The sequence below is a fragment of the Vulpes lagopus genome, chromosome 12, assembly GCF_018345385.1.
Source record: "Vulpes lagopus strain Blue_001 chromosome 12, ASM1834538v1, whole genome shotgun sequence".
Lineage (NCBI taxonomy): Eukaryota > Metazoa > Chordata > Mammalia > Carnivora > Canidae > Vulpes > Vulpes lagopus.
The window spans coordinates 84,305,914-84,321,991 of record NC_054835.1 but is presented as its reverse complement, the minus strand read 5'-3'; the positions used below and the strand labels follow the sequence as shown (position 1 = coordinate 84,321,991).

The window sequence follows — 16,078 nt, the reverse complement described above, 5'->3', positions numbered from 1 at the left end:
AAGCAGACTCCAGGCAGGGAGCCTGATGTGGGACTCAATCCTGAGACTGTGGATCATGCCCTGAGCCAGGGGCAGGTGTCAACCACTGAGCCACCCAGGCGTCCCAATTTTGTATATTTTTTTTATTGGAGTTCGATTTGCCAACATATAGTATAACACCCAGTGCTCATCCCGTCAGGTGCCCCCCTCAGTGCCCATCACCCAGTCACCCCATCCCCCCGCCCGCCTCCCCTTCCCTTGTTCGTTCCCCAGAGTTAGGAGTCTCTCATGTTCTGTCACCCTCTCTGATTCTTTATCCCTTCATCTTTCGATGGACACCGAGGCTAAGAGGAGTATTTTAATAGCTGCTGCTTTTTATCCTAACTAATAAACGGACTCTACTCAGAAGATACATAATTACATTACTCCAGTGTTTAACTTTGCTCCACAAATATGTTATGATCTACTTGATGTCACAAGAGTTCTCAGGAGGGATCCCTTAGTGCAAACAGGATATACACCAGGAACTGCATGCTGTGGGTGTAGCCCAACCATCTCCTATGTTCTGAAACTATACAAGCACCTGTGTTTAGAATATGTGACCTGTATGTAGCTGGAGTTCTTAAAGGTGGGATAGAAAGCAATTGTGACCCTTCTAAGAAAAACAATAGTTAACAGTTTATGACATTTTAAGTCTGCCATTAGGTGTGAGGACTTTTGAATGAAAACTAAAAACCAAAAAAACAAAGCAAAACAAAACAAAACATACACACTTGCTTAGTTATTTCCACAATGACTACTGAACCAAGTGTGTGCTGTAAGCAATAGGATGGTTTAAATAATGTGAAAAGATGGGAGCTATCAAAACTGTGGTTCCTTTAGCAATAATGCAGACAAGGATCAAGAACACATCACTTATAGTCTGGATCAATGAAAATTGTGTTATTTGTTTAACATTCATATGTCCATGATTTCCTAGGAAATTCCTAAAGCCATGAGTTCTGTCCAGAAATCAGACCAAATATTCCATTTTTTAATAAGAAATAGGATCACTATTAAATACTCCATTAAAGAATGTCCAGGCTATGACTTGGCTTTCTTTTTTTTTTTTTTTTTAAGAAGTTATTTATTTATTTTGGAGAGAAAGAGAGAGAGTGTGCATGCATGCATGAGAGTGGGGAGAAGGGCAGGGAGAGAGGGATAGAGAGAATTGCAAACAGACTCCTTGCCTAGTGTGGACCCTGATGAGGGGCTTGATCTCAGGATACTGAGATCTTGACCTGAGCCAAAATAAATCCAATGTTCAACTGACCTGAGCCACCCAGGTGCCCCATGACTTGACTTTCAGTTTCTTTCAACTGCTTACACTGAGATTTAAGAACATTTACTTTAACTGCTTATAAGCTATTGTCACTTGGAATTAAACTTTTTATATGTTGTTGTTATTGTTGTTATTATTATTGCTATTGCTAGTACGTTATCCATCTTTTTCCAAAACTTGAAGAGTGTGTAGTGGGTGTGTGCATGTGTTGGAAGAAAAGGAATGAAGAAACAGAATGGTATAAAAATCAAATTGGCTAACCACCATATTTAGAAAAAAAGCAATCATTGTCAAATTCTGTTGGATTTCTTTATGTTTTATACACAATTACAATATTAGAAGGCAGTAACACTTGGGGTGGGAGAACAATTATTCTTTATTTCATTTGAAAAGGATTCTCCATTCATTTAAAAAGTATGTTTATTTGTTAAAAAAAAACAAAAACAAAAATTGTGAGGCTCTCACTTCTTAAAATTTATCAAAACACTTTTATACTTGGGTTTCTTTCTGTCACTGAATTTTGAAAGTATGTGTGCTTTTAAGTCTCCTCTCTCCTGTGGCAGAGAAGACTGAACAGAGTCTGTGTTATTGTTGAAGATTGTACCTCTTTGAGGGCAGAGACTGCCTTATGCACACTTATGTGGCCATGCTTACATCTGCCTGGAGCACAGCAAGTTTTCAATGTCTAAGTGGAAGTCTCTCCACTGGCCATTACACTGTTAAAAAATGATCTATATTTAGATAAGAAATTTTCTCGTAGAGAAGAAGTGTGCTTAGAAATGGAAATTATTTTTGTCATTTCTCAATATTACTTTTCGTTGTTCAGATTGTAAACGTAGTTGTGTGGCTTTTATGACAAATCATAACCTGATTCAAAAGTTACGCTGCAGCCCTACAATGTAACAAGAGACAGGAAACCTTTTTCAAAACTCATCAACTATGGAAACTTTTTAAATGACCTGTACATCAATAACAGCAATGCTTTCATGAAAGTTTTGGAAGAATTTTAAAAGGGAATTTCTTACCCCTTATCTCATTTTTCCCAATTAAGAGAAATTTTGTTTTTTTTTTTTACATCAAAGTTCTAAAGTCTTTTTTTTAAATAAATTTATTTTTTATTGGTGTTCAATTTGCCAACATATAGATTAACACCCAGTGCTCATCCCATCAAGTGCCCCCCTCAGTGAGTTCTAAAGTCTTTGTTTTCATAGGAAATAAATTATATGTTCCTAAATCTAAACATGAATTCTCGGAGAAGAATTCATGTTATAATTGTTGTAATTCACTAAGATCTTGAAGTTAAAAATTTCCAATTGAAAAATATATTTAGGGGATCCCTAGGTTGCACAGTGGTTTGGCGCCTGCCTTTGGCCCAGGGCGCGATCCTGGAGACCCGGGATCAAATCCCACGTCGGGCTCCCGGCATGGAGCCTGCTTCTCCCTCTGCCTGTGTCTCTGCCTCTCTCTCTCTCTCTCTCTCTGTGTGTGTGTGACTATCATTAAAAATATATGTATTTTTTATATATATATATTTATTTATTTTAAGCTTTCCATGTTGGAAAAGTAACTTCTCGTGTTGCCTCATTGTGTATGGCTGGCTTCCTTAATTAACAAGGCAATCCAATTAGGTTTTTATTGGGAGTCCCCTCAATGTTTAGAGTTACTTTACTTCCTTTTCTACTTCACTTAGTGCCTAGCATAGGCAAGTACAACTTCAGAAACAAAATGAGGTGTACGGCCATGAAACAAACTGATAGTAAATTGGGTCCCACAGCATTAGAATCAGGCAATTTCTTGTTCTTCGTGTATTTTCCTCAAGTTACAATCATCTCTATGTATTTTTCAGGGGTGATTTAGTGGTCTGTGGAAATGACTTAATCAGATGATAACCCACATCTCTTTTTGCCTCCTTTTCTGTTCTATTGCTATGGGTCGCTGTATCCCTATAGCAAAATTGCAGTAGGAACACATTGTAATACAAGTATTTGTCTCAACTTCCGATTAATGAGATAGATATTGGTCTGCATGCATATATTTGTGTGTGTATTACAAAAACACACCAGATGTATCCATTAGTTTGTGCTCTAAAACATCCTACCTCAAAACTTAGTGGCTTAACACAACCACCATTGATACCACTGATGGTTCTGTGGGTTGCCAATGTGGGCTGGGCTCAGCTGGACAGTGTTTCTGCTGTTCTCAGCTGGGCTCATCTGTGGGTCTTTATAATCAGCTGCAGATGAGTTTAGTGGCTCTGCCTTTAGGCTGTCAGTTATGGTAACGGGAACAACTGGGCCAAGGGTCTCTCATCATTTGACAGGCTAGCCCAGCCTTGTCCATACTGTGATTCTGGGCTAGAAGAGCAACAGAGGTGAAGCCTCAGGGCCCAGTTGATTTTCAAGCCTCTGCTTACGTCACTTGGAACAGACCCATCGATCAAAGCAAGTCAGAGGTCCAAACCCAGAACCCTCATAGGAAAGTCCTTCCAAGCAAAACTGGGAACAAAACAGAGCTATTCCTGCAGTAGCTGTAGCACTCATTAGAATACCCTACAAGAAGGCATTAGCAAACAACAGAAAACAAAACAAAACAAAACAAAAGTCTCCCTTTAGGAACCTTTCTCTCCTCCACCTGAAGTCAACCGCTAACATGGATTAAGCCTGGGGCCTAGGAGAAATTGCCAAAAACAATGGTTAATGGTGAAATCACTAAATATAAAACATCAAGGGAAAAGTAACAATATTTTAGTAAATACCCATAGAGAAACCATGTCAATAAAGGCATTCGCCGATTGTTTATGGTAACTATATTTGAGGGCTGGGATTATAGGTGAAATTTTCTTCTATTCATCTGTGTTTTTAAATTTTTCCACATTGCGCATGTGTAATTACGTATTTTTCATATTACAAAATAAAAATGATATACTTACAAAAGAGTAAGTACTCAAAAATAAAAGGAGTCACTGAGCCTCTGATTGGAAACCAGAAGTCAGATAAAGGCTTCAAGGATGCTTGTGATAAAAAAATGAAAAATAAAGTTGCCCTGATACCGATAATAAGCAAATGATCCCCACAGAGTGGAGATGGTGGAGGCAGAGCATAAGTTTAAGTTTAAGGAGACAAAGTTTAAGCCTGGGGGCTAGAGATGCTGCAGGTCCTGGTAGTCCTCGTTCAAAGGCTAGTCCATGCAGCAGGGGGTCATGGGGCCAACTAATCAAGTTAACACCTACAAGTAATCTCAAAATACACTGTCCTCCTATATGAGGTTGTAGAAGCTTTGATTGTGATTTAATAAGCTCATTGCCTTGAGTCTGCTCAGTTTATTAAAATAACCTTCCACAATGATAAAGATGATGATCACTCCTTCACACACAAGTGAAATAGATAAACCATCTGACCTCTTGAACACGCAGAATCCTTAAAACACCATATTTATGAAACAGGTAACCTGCAAATCTATAATAATGGTCAGTCACGTCTTTGACATTTGAACTCAAAAGACACCAGAGGTCAATTCTGCCTGCTGAACTCATTGTTGAAATTATACTGAATTTCTTTTGTGGGCTCTGAGGTTTACACTTGTAAGAATAATTTATTTCTTAAAAATTACCAATGTTTGCTTTACGAGAGAAACAGGTAAATGAACAATGACACCAAAAAGCGTTTGTGTGAGTGCATGTGTGTGTGCACGCCCACCCAAACAAGGGTGCTTCATATTCCCGCAGCGTCTGTCCTTTGAGGGTCTCTATGTCCTTGGTGCCCTTTTTGAAACTGGAGGTATTGAGGAGAAGCAAAGTCTCCAAGTTCAATTCAGTAGGTCAACGACTAAATTATTATCTAATTCCTCTTCTGTACCTCATTACAATAGTTCTTAAACTTTGATGGGTACCAGGTTCTTCTTTGGAGTGTGTGTGTGTGTGTGTGTGTGTGTGTGTGTGTGTGTGTATACATGCAGGTGCCTGTAGCCTACCCCAGATCCGCTAGGTCAGAGTCTCTTGGGTGCTTAGGCCAAGAGGTATGCAGGTTTAGCAAGTCACATAGTGGTTCTGGGGTGCCCTGAGATGTGAGAACCACTGCTCTGGGTGGAAAGGTGCTGGCAGGGAAAGGAGGTGGCGTTAGAACAAAGGAAAGAAAATAAGACATTTCTAATTCAAAGAGCACGTTTTTAAGAGAAAGAAGTGTGAATCATGACATTCTTTCCCAGGTGGTGTCATTTCTTATGGGCCACTCATTTCTCATGTGGGGAGATCAGAGTGGAGGTGGGTTAGAGTCCATGGGATTCAGCAGTTACAGTCAATTCCGTTCTCAAGGTGTGTGTCAGGGAGCAGAGGCCGGTCCTATCAGCTACTCCTAGGAAAGAAAGTAAACACTCCCAACATGCACTGAGGCTCAGGGAGTGGCTCAGGTCTCTAACACCTCCCTGCCCTGGCCACGGGGTAAGAATCAACAGCCTGCGGGGCCGAGGAGCCAGCCTGGGCCTGGGCCTGGGCCTCCCGCGGTTCGCGCTGGGCCCCAGCTCCCTGCAGGTGCACGACCCCGCCTTCCCCACCTGGTCGAGCAGGACCACACTCTCCGGAGCGAGCTCAGCTCAACGACTCAGGTACAGAGGCTTGTCCTGGTCACAGTGTGAATAACAGGTGAAACCGGGGGCAGGGGAGAGCACGCCTCGAATCCGAATCCGCCCCTGAGGTCGGGGTGAGGACAGGTTATTAGAAGGCAGAAGCCAGGGGCAGCCAAGCTGGACGTGCGCGGGCACACGTTGCACCAGACTTTGCTTTTCCTTTTGATTGTTTTCAAAATGCGCATTCCTGACCCAGGTAAGCTTGTGGGGAAAGAGGGAACGGCCTGGGGGTGAATAAAGGTGTGGCCACAGAAGCCCTTCCCCCCTGCCTCAGGGGAAGTAGCTCACCTAGCTTCACCTGGGATTGCACTTACCTTCCCCAAGGTACTGGCTCCTGCATGACATCCCCCTTTTTTCTTGAATCATCGGATTTGAAATGTCTCTTGTGTGAGGGTTCTGCTGAACTTGTATTTATTTCCACAAAGCAACAGAGACATATCCCCCTAAAAGTTGAAAAGGATTTCTGATGTACTTTAAGACTTCACAGACATTAAACTACTATGAGTAATTAAATGAGAGTCCGTGAGTTAAGGACGCAAGTTCAAATCCTGGCTTTGCCACTTACTCCTTTATCCCTTAGCAAGCTACTTAACCTGAACAAGCCTCAGTGGTCATCTGTAGAACAAGCACCATAAAAGGATATGCCAATAGGGCTTTGATGGGAATTGAACACTTAGCAAGCGTTCTGTAAGTGGTACCTCCAGTTAGCATTAGGAGAGAAGCAGCTCTGCCAAAAGGGCCAGATCAGGGAGGGTGAGCTAAGCTGGGGAGACCAGACAGTGTGGAGGTGGTAAAGGTAGACTGGTGTCCAGAGAGTGGGTCTAGGATGTGAGCAGATGGCAAATGGGCAAAACATTGTCTTTGAACGGCAGTGAAATGATCTGGCTTCTTGCTGCTTTTTGAAAAGTACCTGGTAACAAAAGCAAAATTATTTGTTACTCAATCGCTTTTACTTTGGAAAAGTAACGTTCGCATTAACTTATTATTTCTAAACAGAAAATATAATTTCGTAGTAGGAGAGTCATACGCAACCGCATATTGTGGCATTTAGTTTTATAAGACAGACTGCCCTTGAACAACTTTCAAAAAATAGACCATGTAGTCCGTGACCCTATACTGTAGTACCCATATTGTATGGTTTGTCCTGAAGTGTTACAGACTTTCGTTGTGTTTATGGACAAGAAACATACAAGAATGATACCTGTGTTTTGTTGGTCTTTACCTCTGAACTTAAATCATAGGGAAGTGAACTTACTTTATCAATCTGTATTTAAAGGGCACTTTCGTTAATGTTGCTGTTAGTTTTATTAATGTTGATAACTTTGAGGAGGGGACAAACTTAGAAGTTGTGACTAGCAAAGTATTTTCATTGACATTTTATCTTATTATTTCGATAATAAACATTTAAATGGTTTTCAGTTGATCCTAGCTTAATATCATCATCGTTTTAATGGATTCTTGTTTCAAACTGCAGATTTGAAATTCTCCAATGTAGTTATGATTGGCTACTAACTAAAGAATTGTGGGTAGACTTCTAAAGCCAATGAAACTGAACTTTTCCTATTTAACTGTCCTCTGGGGTTTGATTGTGTTTAGTGTTTATAGCTAAAAACGTATAAAATAATCTAATCCACTTAGAATAAATTATAGGACCAGTATTCACTAATTGTTTTTCAAAGAGGAAATATTCCTTCCTGCCAAATAGATACGGTTGGAACTTCTTAAACCAAGTTATTTGATTTACTGTTTCTCGATGGTGTATGTCTACACAACAAACAGTAGCCCCAATTGAGATTAATCTACTTAACCATATTTGAGATTAGTTTGAGATTAATTTATCTAATCGCATAACTGTGTTAAGTCTTCCTAGTTAAACTCTTATTTTATTTATTTTTTAAATTTTACTTATTTATTCACGAGGGACATAGAGAGAGAGATAGAGGCAGAGACACAGGCAGAGGGAGAAGCAGGCTCCATGCAGGGAGCCCGACGTGGGACTCCATCCCGGGTCTCCAGGATCACGCCCTGGACTGGAGGCGGCTCTAAACCACTGAGCCACCAGGGCTGCCCAAACTCTTATTTTAGCATTCATATATGTCTCTACTATTTCTAATACCTATAACATTTCACAATAAACCATCAAATTATTTGGTCCATGGAGAGAGAAATAACCAACACTGATTAATAAAAAGTTAACTTCCCAATTATCTTGGAAACTATCCCAACTATTGGAGATAGTATAACACATACGTAATATGTTTTTTAACAGGTAATTCAGAATTTCATATTTGATACTTGTTTTACTTTTAACTTCCTTAAATAAGAAGCATCCTATACTTTTCATTGAAATAGAAATCTAATGTTAACCATCAATTTCCTTGTACAGATTCATTGAAGATAGGGAATTTAGTATTAGTAGAGATACATGGGCTTCCTATAAAAGTTTGATTTTTTTTTATCTTGCCATATGCAATGCCAAGGATGGAGCCAGAAAGCATTACCTTAAGTAAGATAAGTCAGTCAGAGAAAGACAAATACCATATGATTTCATTCGTATGTGGTAAAAAAAAATATAAGAAACAAAACAAAGAAGGAAAAAGAGAGAGAAAAGCAAACCAAGAAACAGACTTTTAACTCTAGTGAATGAACTGATGGTCACCAAAGGGGATGTGGGTGGGGGTTGGGTGAAATAGGGGATGCGGCTGAAGGAGCGCACTTGCTGCGATGAGCACTGGGTGTTGCATGGAAGTGTTCAATCACTATACTGTACACTTGAAATTGTATATTAACTATACTGGAATTAAAAATATTTTTTAAGGGATCCCTGGGTGGCGCAGCGGTTTGGCGCCTGCCTTTGGCCCAGGGCGCGATCCTGGAGACCCGGGATCGAATCCCACGTCAGGCTCCCGGTGCATGGAGCCTGCTTCTCTCCCTCTGCCTATGTCTCTGCCTCTCTCTCTCTCTGTGACTGTAACAAAATAAATAAAAAATTAAAAAAAAATATTTTTTAAAAAGGTTGAGATTTTTAAAAAAATTCAAATGTTGGTCAATCAAAAATACAACCTGTGAGAAGGAACTTCTGAATATTCTCTCTTTGCTCTAAAGTCTAGTGTTAGAGAGGGTTAGGTTTTGTTGCAAAAATTCATCTATGGGGCACCTGGGTGGCTCAGTTAGTGAAGCGTCTGCCTCCAGCTCAGGTCCTGATTCCAGGGTCCTGCGATCAAGGCCCGCATTGAGCTCCCTGCTCAGCGGGGGAGTCTGCTTCTCCCTCTCTCTCTGCCTCTGCTTATGGTCTATCTCCCGCTCATACTTTGTCTCTCTCAAATATATAAAATCTTAAAAAAAAAAAAAAAAAAGAAATTCATCTGTCTTTCAAAGCTATCAGATATAGTGATTTCATCACTTCATAACTTCAAGTAGTAGACAAATGCTACTGCTTTCAGTGATTGAATGTGAAGATGTCTCCTTTTCAAGTGATGACCATGTAACCTCAGCCACCGAGATGACTGAAGGGCCACTTCTCCATCATCGTCCAAGAGTCTAGTCGATGGGGCTCAAGAGCAGACAGTGCTCATTCTGCAGCCAACAGAAAAACGATTCACACTCCCTGTGAAGTCAAGCTTAGAGTTTCCTCTTGGAAACTAGATGAAGCAGAGAATCCTTGAGCCATACCACAGCAGCAGTTCCAGAAGATTCCTTTGGCAGGCGGAGCAGCTCCCTTCTAGCCCGAGTAGTGACAAGATACTTTGAATCCTGAGGTGGCTTAAAGCTCATGTGCTTCTGCTCATAAAGCTCCAGTCCCCTGAGGACACTGAGAGGAAAATGGAGCCAGGGCATTCTTGCCCTGTCACTAGGCAGCAGAACAGTAAGGGTTGGCATTTCACATGAATTCCACCGGAACCAAGGGGAACGAATGTTCATATAGCCGTCTGGGAGGTTGATACATACCCTGTTTAGTACTGCTTTCAACTCAAGTGCTATAAGACATTTTTATTTGCATCTGGAAACAAGCATTTCCTAATTGCAACACATATCACTTAATAAAGTGATAGTTTTTATAGACCAGCTTCCCATGGTAGTCTTTGTGAATGAAGCAAATTCTTTAGAAAAATGTGGGGCCAGATGTTTCCCAGAAACCGTGCTTCTCTGGATTCTTTTCCTGTTTTATTAAGAGTTGGATAATGGATGGAATTATAGATTTTTTTTCTCATTTCCTTGAAATCATATAATTATATCTAGATCTACTGTTCTCAACTTTGAGGTTCCTGGTCAGAGCGTAGAGGGAACTGCTTTATTTTGGAGCTGAAAACATATTTGTAACTTTCCATTGCTTCTTCAGGTCAAAGCAGTAATTTTTTAAAACTCCTTATGTACATCCCTGAATATAATCTTACTTCATAATTTAAATACACATTTGCTATTCCAATGTTACTTTCCATTTTTTAGTAACTTTTATGATGTGTGTTATTTTTTTTAAGATTTTATTTATGTATAACAGAGAGAGAAAGAGAGGCAGAGACACAGACAGAGGGAGAAGCAAGCTCCATGCTGGGAGCCTGATGTGGGACTTGATCCCGGGACTCCAGGATCACGCCCTGGGCCAAAGGCAGGTGCCAAACCACTGAGCCACCCAAGGATCCCCTATGGTGTGTGTTATTAAGATAAGTTCATGATTTAGAGAGAACATACAAAATCAAAACAAAAATAATTATCACTCATACTTTCATGGCTCAGTTTTGTGGCTAATCTTTTAATATACCTCCCTATATATTGAACATATTCATCCTATCTGTTTTTACCTATATACTTGCACTCATACACTCACTCTAGGAGGTACAAAAAGGAAATAAGCAATAATCCTGTTCTAAAGGAAGAGTTACATTAAATAAAGTAAAATAGAGGTAGAGAGCAGTGAGTAATGGGAAAGCTGCAGGTATTTTGCTGGGAAAGTTCAGAGGCAGGAGAAACTCTCTTTGACTGGGGAATCTGGGGGAAGTTAGCATCTCTATTTCTCTAGGTCATGCAAACGGATGACTGTTGACACCTCACACACCCAGTGGCCCTGAGGACTAAGGGGCTGCACATACACACAGAAGCCACACTTCTGTGACTAGCGTCAGCCCCAGAGGAGGAACTCATGAAATATTTGTTGATTACATAAAGGAGCAGACCAAGTTTCCTCTTTTAAACAAGTAACCATTTAATCCATGATAGGGCACAGGAAGGTAATCTAAGTGACTGGCCCATTTGAGTTCATTGAGGCTGGGATTCGCGTCTCCGATCCTCTGGCCTCGTTTCGATAACTGGCCAGTCCAGGCTAGCCAACGTCTAGGCAGGATACAGAGCAGGGGCAGGCAAAGCATGGGTGCTTTCTGCTGCTGTCAGAAGCTTCTCAGGCTCCTGACCTCCTCTGCCTGTTCAGACCGAGTCTACTTTCCTGTGTCCGCCCTGCCCTGTTGAACCACTGAAGCCCGTCTGAGCTTAGACCTACGTAAAACTTCCAAGACTGTTTATTTCTCCAGGACTTGGTTGCTGACCTGTCTAATTTCCTATCTCACGAGCTCTGTTCTGGCTGGACAAAATGAAGAAATAAATAACCGAACTTATTAAATAATGATCTTATTTTTGGTACAGCCTGAGTCGATAAACTCTCACCCCGGGACCAGAGAGCTTATATGATTTACTCTCCCAGTTAAGTACATAGATTTGTAACAACTACCTCCCTCCTCAAGGCATAGTTTATCTTGTTCTACCAAACTAGTTGTGAAAATGTCCAATGTAAGACCTCTAGGCTTCTAGAATTATCATTTCCCCTTTTTTCATAAATCCTCATTCTGCTAATCATGACCTCTGTTATCCTTCTCATAAGTCTTTTGAGGAAACTAGCTCTGATGCTTGAATCATCAAGTCTCTATAATTTAGAACATTATTAGATTTATAATTAGAAGATTTCACAAAGGTCCTACCAGATTTTTAAATTGCTATAAATTATGGTTAATAGGGAGGGGAAACTGTTTGAATTCACAGATCTATTTCTCACCTTGACAATTAATAATAAAAGTGAGACTTTGACCAAGTTGCATTTTTACTTTTCAGATATTTGAACTGTTTGTACTGTTAATATTATTTCCTGTTCAATTAGCATATATTGCCCGTGAACAAAAATTTATCCTGTTTTTATTTTGTTCCATAAATTCCACTTAACTGTCTTCCTTCCTAAGGTCAGAGAATAATGGAAGGGCTTTTGAAATCCTTTAATCACATCTGAGATCTTCCGACTTGCTTCAGCAAAGCTCATGGGTCTGACAATATAATTCCACAGCAGTTATTTGGTATCTTTAGTGATACCTCAGCTATTTTTTTTTTTATAAAGGCAAATAGGGAGCTAACCAGGAAGCTCCTGCAATGGTTCTTCAGCCCATTACCAACCTCCGTTGGTGCTTCTTCAGTTCAGTATATACCCAACTTCTAGTGTTAGTAAAACTATCATGTTAACTATGAAGTCAAGAAAATTTTATAGCTAACAATTAATCCTTCAGGCCACATGTGCAACTTTACATTTAGTCAGCCACCCAGCAAACATTAATTGAATTCCTTCCATGTTCCAGGCAAAATTCTAAGAGCTGGATGAACACAGGTAAAGGCAAAAAGCCCTGGTCCAAAAGAAGCTCATTTTGTGGTTGGGGAAGACAGACACATACAGATAAGATCCTTTCAGACACTGTTAGATACCTAAATAGAAATCATGTGGTAGTGGCTGAGACTTGCTTAGGGAAAGCCTCTGAGAGAAGAGATACTTGGCCTGAGATCGGCATGATGGGAAACAGACATGAAAATCTAAGGGCAGGGCGCTCCAAGTTGGAGAAGCAATAAGTATAAATCCCTAAAATGGGAATGAGCTTAAGAAGTGACTGGAAACCAGCAAAAAGGCCAACCCAGAGAAAACGTAATCGATGGGAAAAATAAGGGGATGAACACTCAAGAGACTGACGGGATTTTGTGGGTCATCATAAGGAGGCTATATTTTATTCTAGTTCATTCTTGGAAGTCATTGAAAGTTTTTAATTATGAGATGATGATGTCTATTTCAGTCTTGAAAGTGATCATCCTCAGTGCTGTGTGGACGGTAGAATACTAGTCACGGTGTGGATGCTGGAAAACTAGCCATGAGACTGGTGCAAAAATCCAGGAGAAAGATGATGATGGCTTGGCTCAGGGTGGTCACATTGGAAATAGAACCTTGTGAGGTTCAGGTGATGTACTGGAGGTACAACCAGCAGGATTTACTTTTGGATTGGATGCTGGTTATAATGAGAGAGGAAAAATAAAATCTTAGTTATAGTGCCTCATTGGATAAATGGAAAATAATTTCTTTTCTTTTTTTTTTTACCTTCCTTTGGGCAGTGGGTGAGGGATTGCTATTCTCCTGGAGAAAGAGGACATGAAGTGTTTTCCAAACACGTTACTCCAACCAAACTAAGCTGACTTGGTAAAAGGAGAAAGTGCCTCCCCCTCTCTTTTAAAATAAAAAGTTGAACTTTTCTCTCTAGCCTAAATTTTTATTCTGGCTACCTACCCTATAATTCTATAGGCTTGAAGCAATAGTAATTAAATATTTAATTTCAGCAAAATGGAAGGACTAGAAAATATTATACTTAAAAAATCTCTGGTCGCACCCTAATGCCATTTAGATGAAGACATAAAAGAGGATGTTATTCATGTCTAACCATGATTTCCAGAGCCTGAAGGAAACTTGAAGAATGTTACATCACACCTAATCAACACTTGCGAGTCAGAGCTTGATTTTAGCTGCCTGGAAACCTAAAAATTGTGTTTGCAGGACTGGGGCAGGGTTCAGCCCATTTGAGTTGAGTGGCTATAATAAAAGAAACGTGTTCCCTTGCACAGAATCATATAGAAGAGAACTCATTCGAGAGATACTGCAAAAATAGACTTACCAAGTTGGCCAGTCCTTTCTTGCCTTGGGCCATTCATTGTGGGGTTTTTCAGTTTACATAGTACATTTTCCTCTTTCTTGCACATCTCCAAACATTGCCCTCGGATTTCTTCTCTCCTTTAGCTATTTTGTATTCCCATGTTGCCAAAAACATTTCAGTGATTATAAAATGCCTTTTGGGGTTGGGGGGTTGTAGACGCCTTTGGGAATTTAATATCTTCTTAAAGAAAATAACACTGAGCTGCTAAGCAGAAGTTTAGAATGGACTAAAAAAATTTTCACAAGTCTCTGGAAATTTCCTTTAAAAACATGGTAAGACATCTAAAATTTTTTTTTCATAAAATTCCGGAATTTTTACTATAAAATATAAAACCAGCAAGGCTTCAGAAACATTATTACAGCCAGGCAAAGTTCCTCATGCAGTTTTTTTTTTTTTTCTTTTTGTACTTCTCAATAAAAAGTAAGCTTTGCACCAAGAAACTTTCACTTTCAAACATTCCGAGCACATCTGTGCATTTATAGAAATATAGAACAGGAAGGTAACTGTTGCATCACTAAAACCTGGTCATATAAGAACTGTGGATAGGGATCCCTGGGTGGAGCAGGGGTTTAGCCCCTGCCTTTTGCCCAGGGCAGGATCCTGGAGACCTGGGATCGAGTCCCACATCGGCCTCCCGGTGCATGGAGCCTGCTTCTCCCTCTGCCTGTGTCTCTGCCTCTCTCTCTCTCTCTCTCTCTCTCTCTGTGACTATCATAAAAAAAAAAAATTAAAAAAGAACTGTGGATAAATTGAAAAATGGAAAAAAAAATCCTTAAAGCATATTCCAAATTAAAAAATTTCAGAAAAAGGATTTCTAACAGGAGTTATGCCAAATTGGATACATGTATCCAGCCATACTGGATACATTCATGACCAAAAGCATAGCTAATAGGGCCATCAACTATAAAGTGATTTTCAACACGATTTTGATCCAGGGATCCACCTAAAAATTTGCAAATCATTTGCGTTTATCATGGGCCAGCATTATGGTTTTATTGTACTTTGTTAGAAATATCACTTTATCTTGTTGCCTTTCTCTCTCTGTATCTCTCCATTGCATAGCTTTCAATCTCTCAAACTGATTACCAAGGGGAAGACTGTATGTCAAGTTATATATTTCTGGTTCATCTAGTATTTTTTTCATATGCCCTCTTTATGCCCATTTTCTTTTAGAGATTGTTATAATTAAATTATATGTTCATCTCCCTTTACTACTTATTTTCCCTAAGTTACATGAAGAATATAATTTTCAATTTAAAATCAAATTTAAAATTTGATATATTTCAAATGAAATATATCATGAGAAATAAAATGGATTTTTCTCAAAAGCATGTATTGAGCAATAAAAGCAGAGGAAAATACCTAAACATCTTAATACTTATACTGGGGGAGTGAAGGTGAGAGCAGAGAAAGGAACACACTATTACTTGTTCTCCAACAAGTCACTTTGTGAACAATTACGAAAAAAGAGGTTTAGAGACTGCCATTTGGAAATTCACTCTGAGAGAGTTCAACTTTGAAATCTGAGCTTAGTTTCATACCATTGAACATTTTGGAGGGCATCTCCTTTATCTTATTAATTCCCTTAGAGAAAAAGTCTTTGAAAAATATCTCAGAAGAGACCAATAGATAGGAAATCAAAAATTTTAATCTGTGTAACTTTTCTGAAATGCAAAAACAATGTTAGCGAAAAGAAGAAAGTAGAGGTTTTGAAAAGACATTCAGACTTTCTTCAAATGATGTGTGCCACTACTTACTAAGTGTCAGAAATACAGGTTAAGAATACCCATACCTTGCTGGGATGGTCTGAGGATTACATTAGAGAATATCCATAAAGTGGTTCACATATGGAGTGTAAGATCTGTGGCACATGGCAAAATAAAATCCTTCTCCTTCCTTCCCTTCCCAACCCAACCCTCATGCCCATGGATGAAACACAGCTTAAAAACTTGCCCGAAGTGGGGGCACCTGGGGAGCTCAGTGGCTGGGCATCTGCCTTTGGCTCAGGGCGTGACCCCAGGGTCCTGGGTTCCAGTCCCACATCGGGCTCCCCCCAGGGAGCCTTTGCCTGCATTTGCCTGTGTCTCTGCCTCTCTGTGTGTGTGTCTCATGAACAAATAAATAAAACGTTAAAAAAAAAAAAAAAAACTTGCCCGAAATA

General features: G+C 39.8%; 1 protein-coding gene across 1 annotated transcript in view; it reads left to right on the top strand.

The window, feature by feature from the left end:
* The window catches only part of RASSF6 (Ras association domain family member 6), a 63,844-nt gene that overhangs the window by 14,436 nt on the left and 33,330 nt on the right, over positions 1–16,078 (top strand). The window contains exon 3 of the mRNA XM_041726897.1: positions 5,693–5,899. Within this exon, the coding sequence (XP_041582831.1) occupies positions 5,693–5,899 (207 nt within the window). The remainder of the gene's footprint in view (positions 1–5,692; positions 5,900–16,078) is intronic.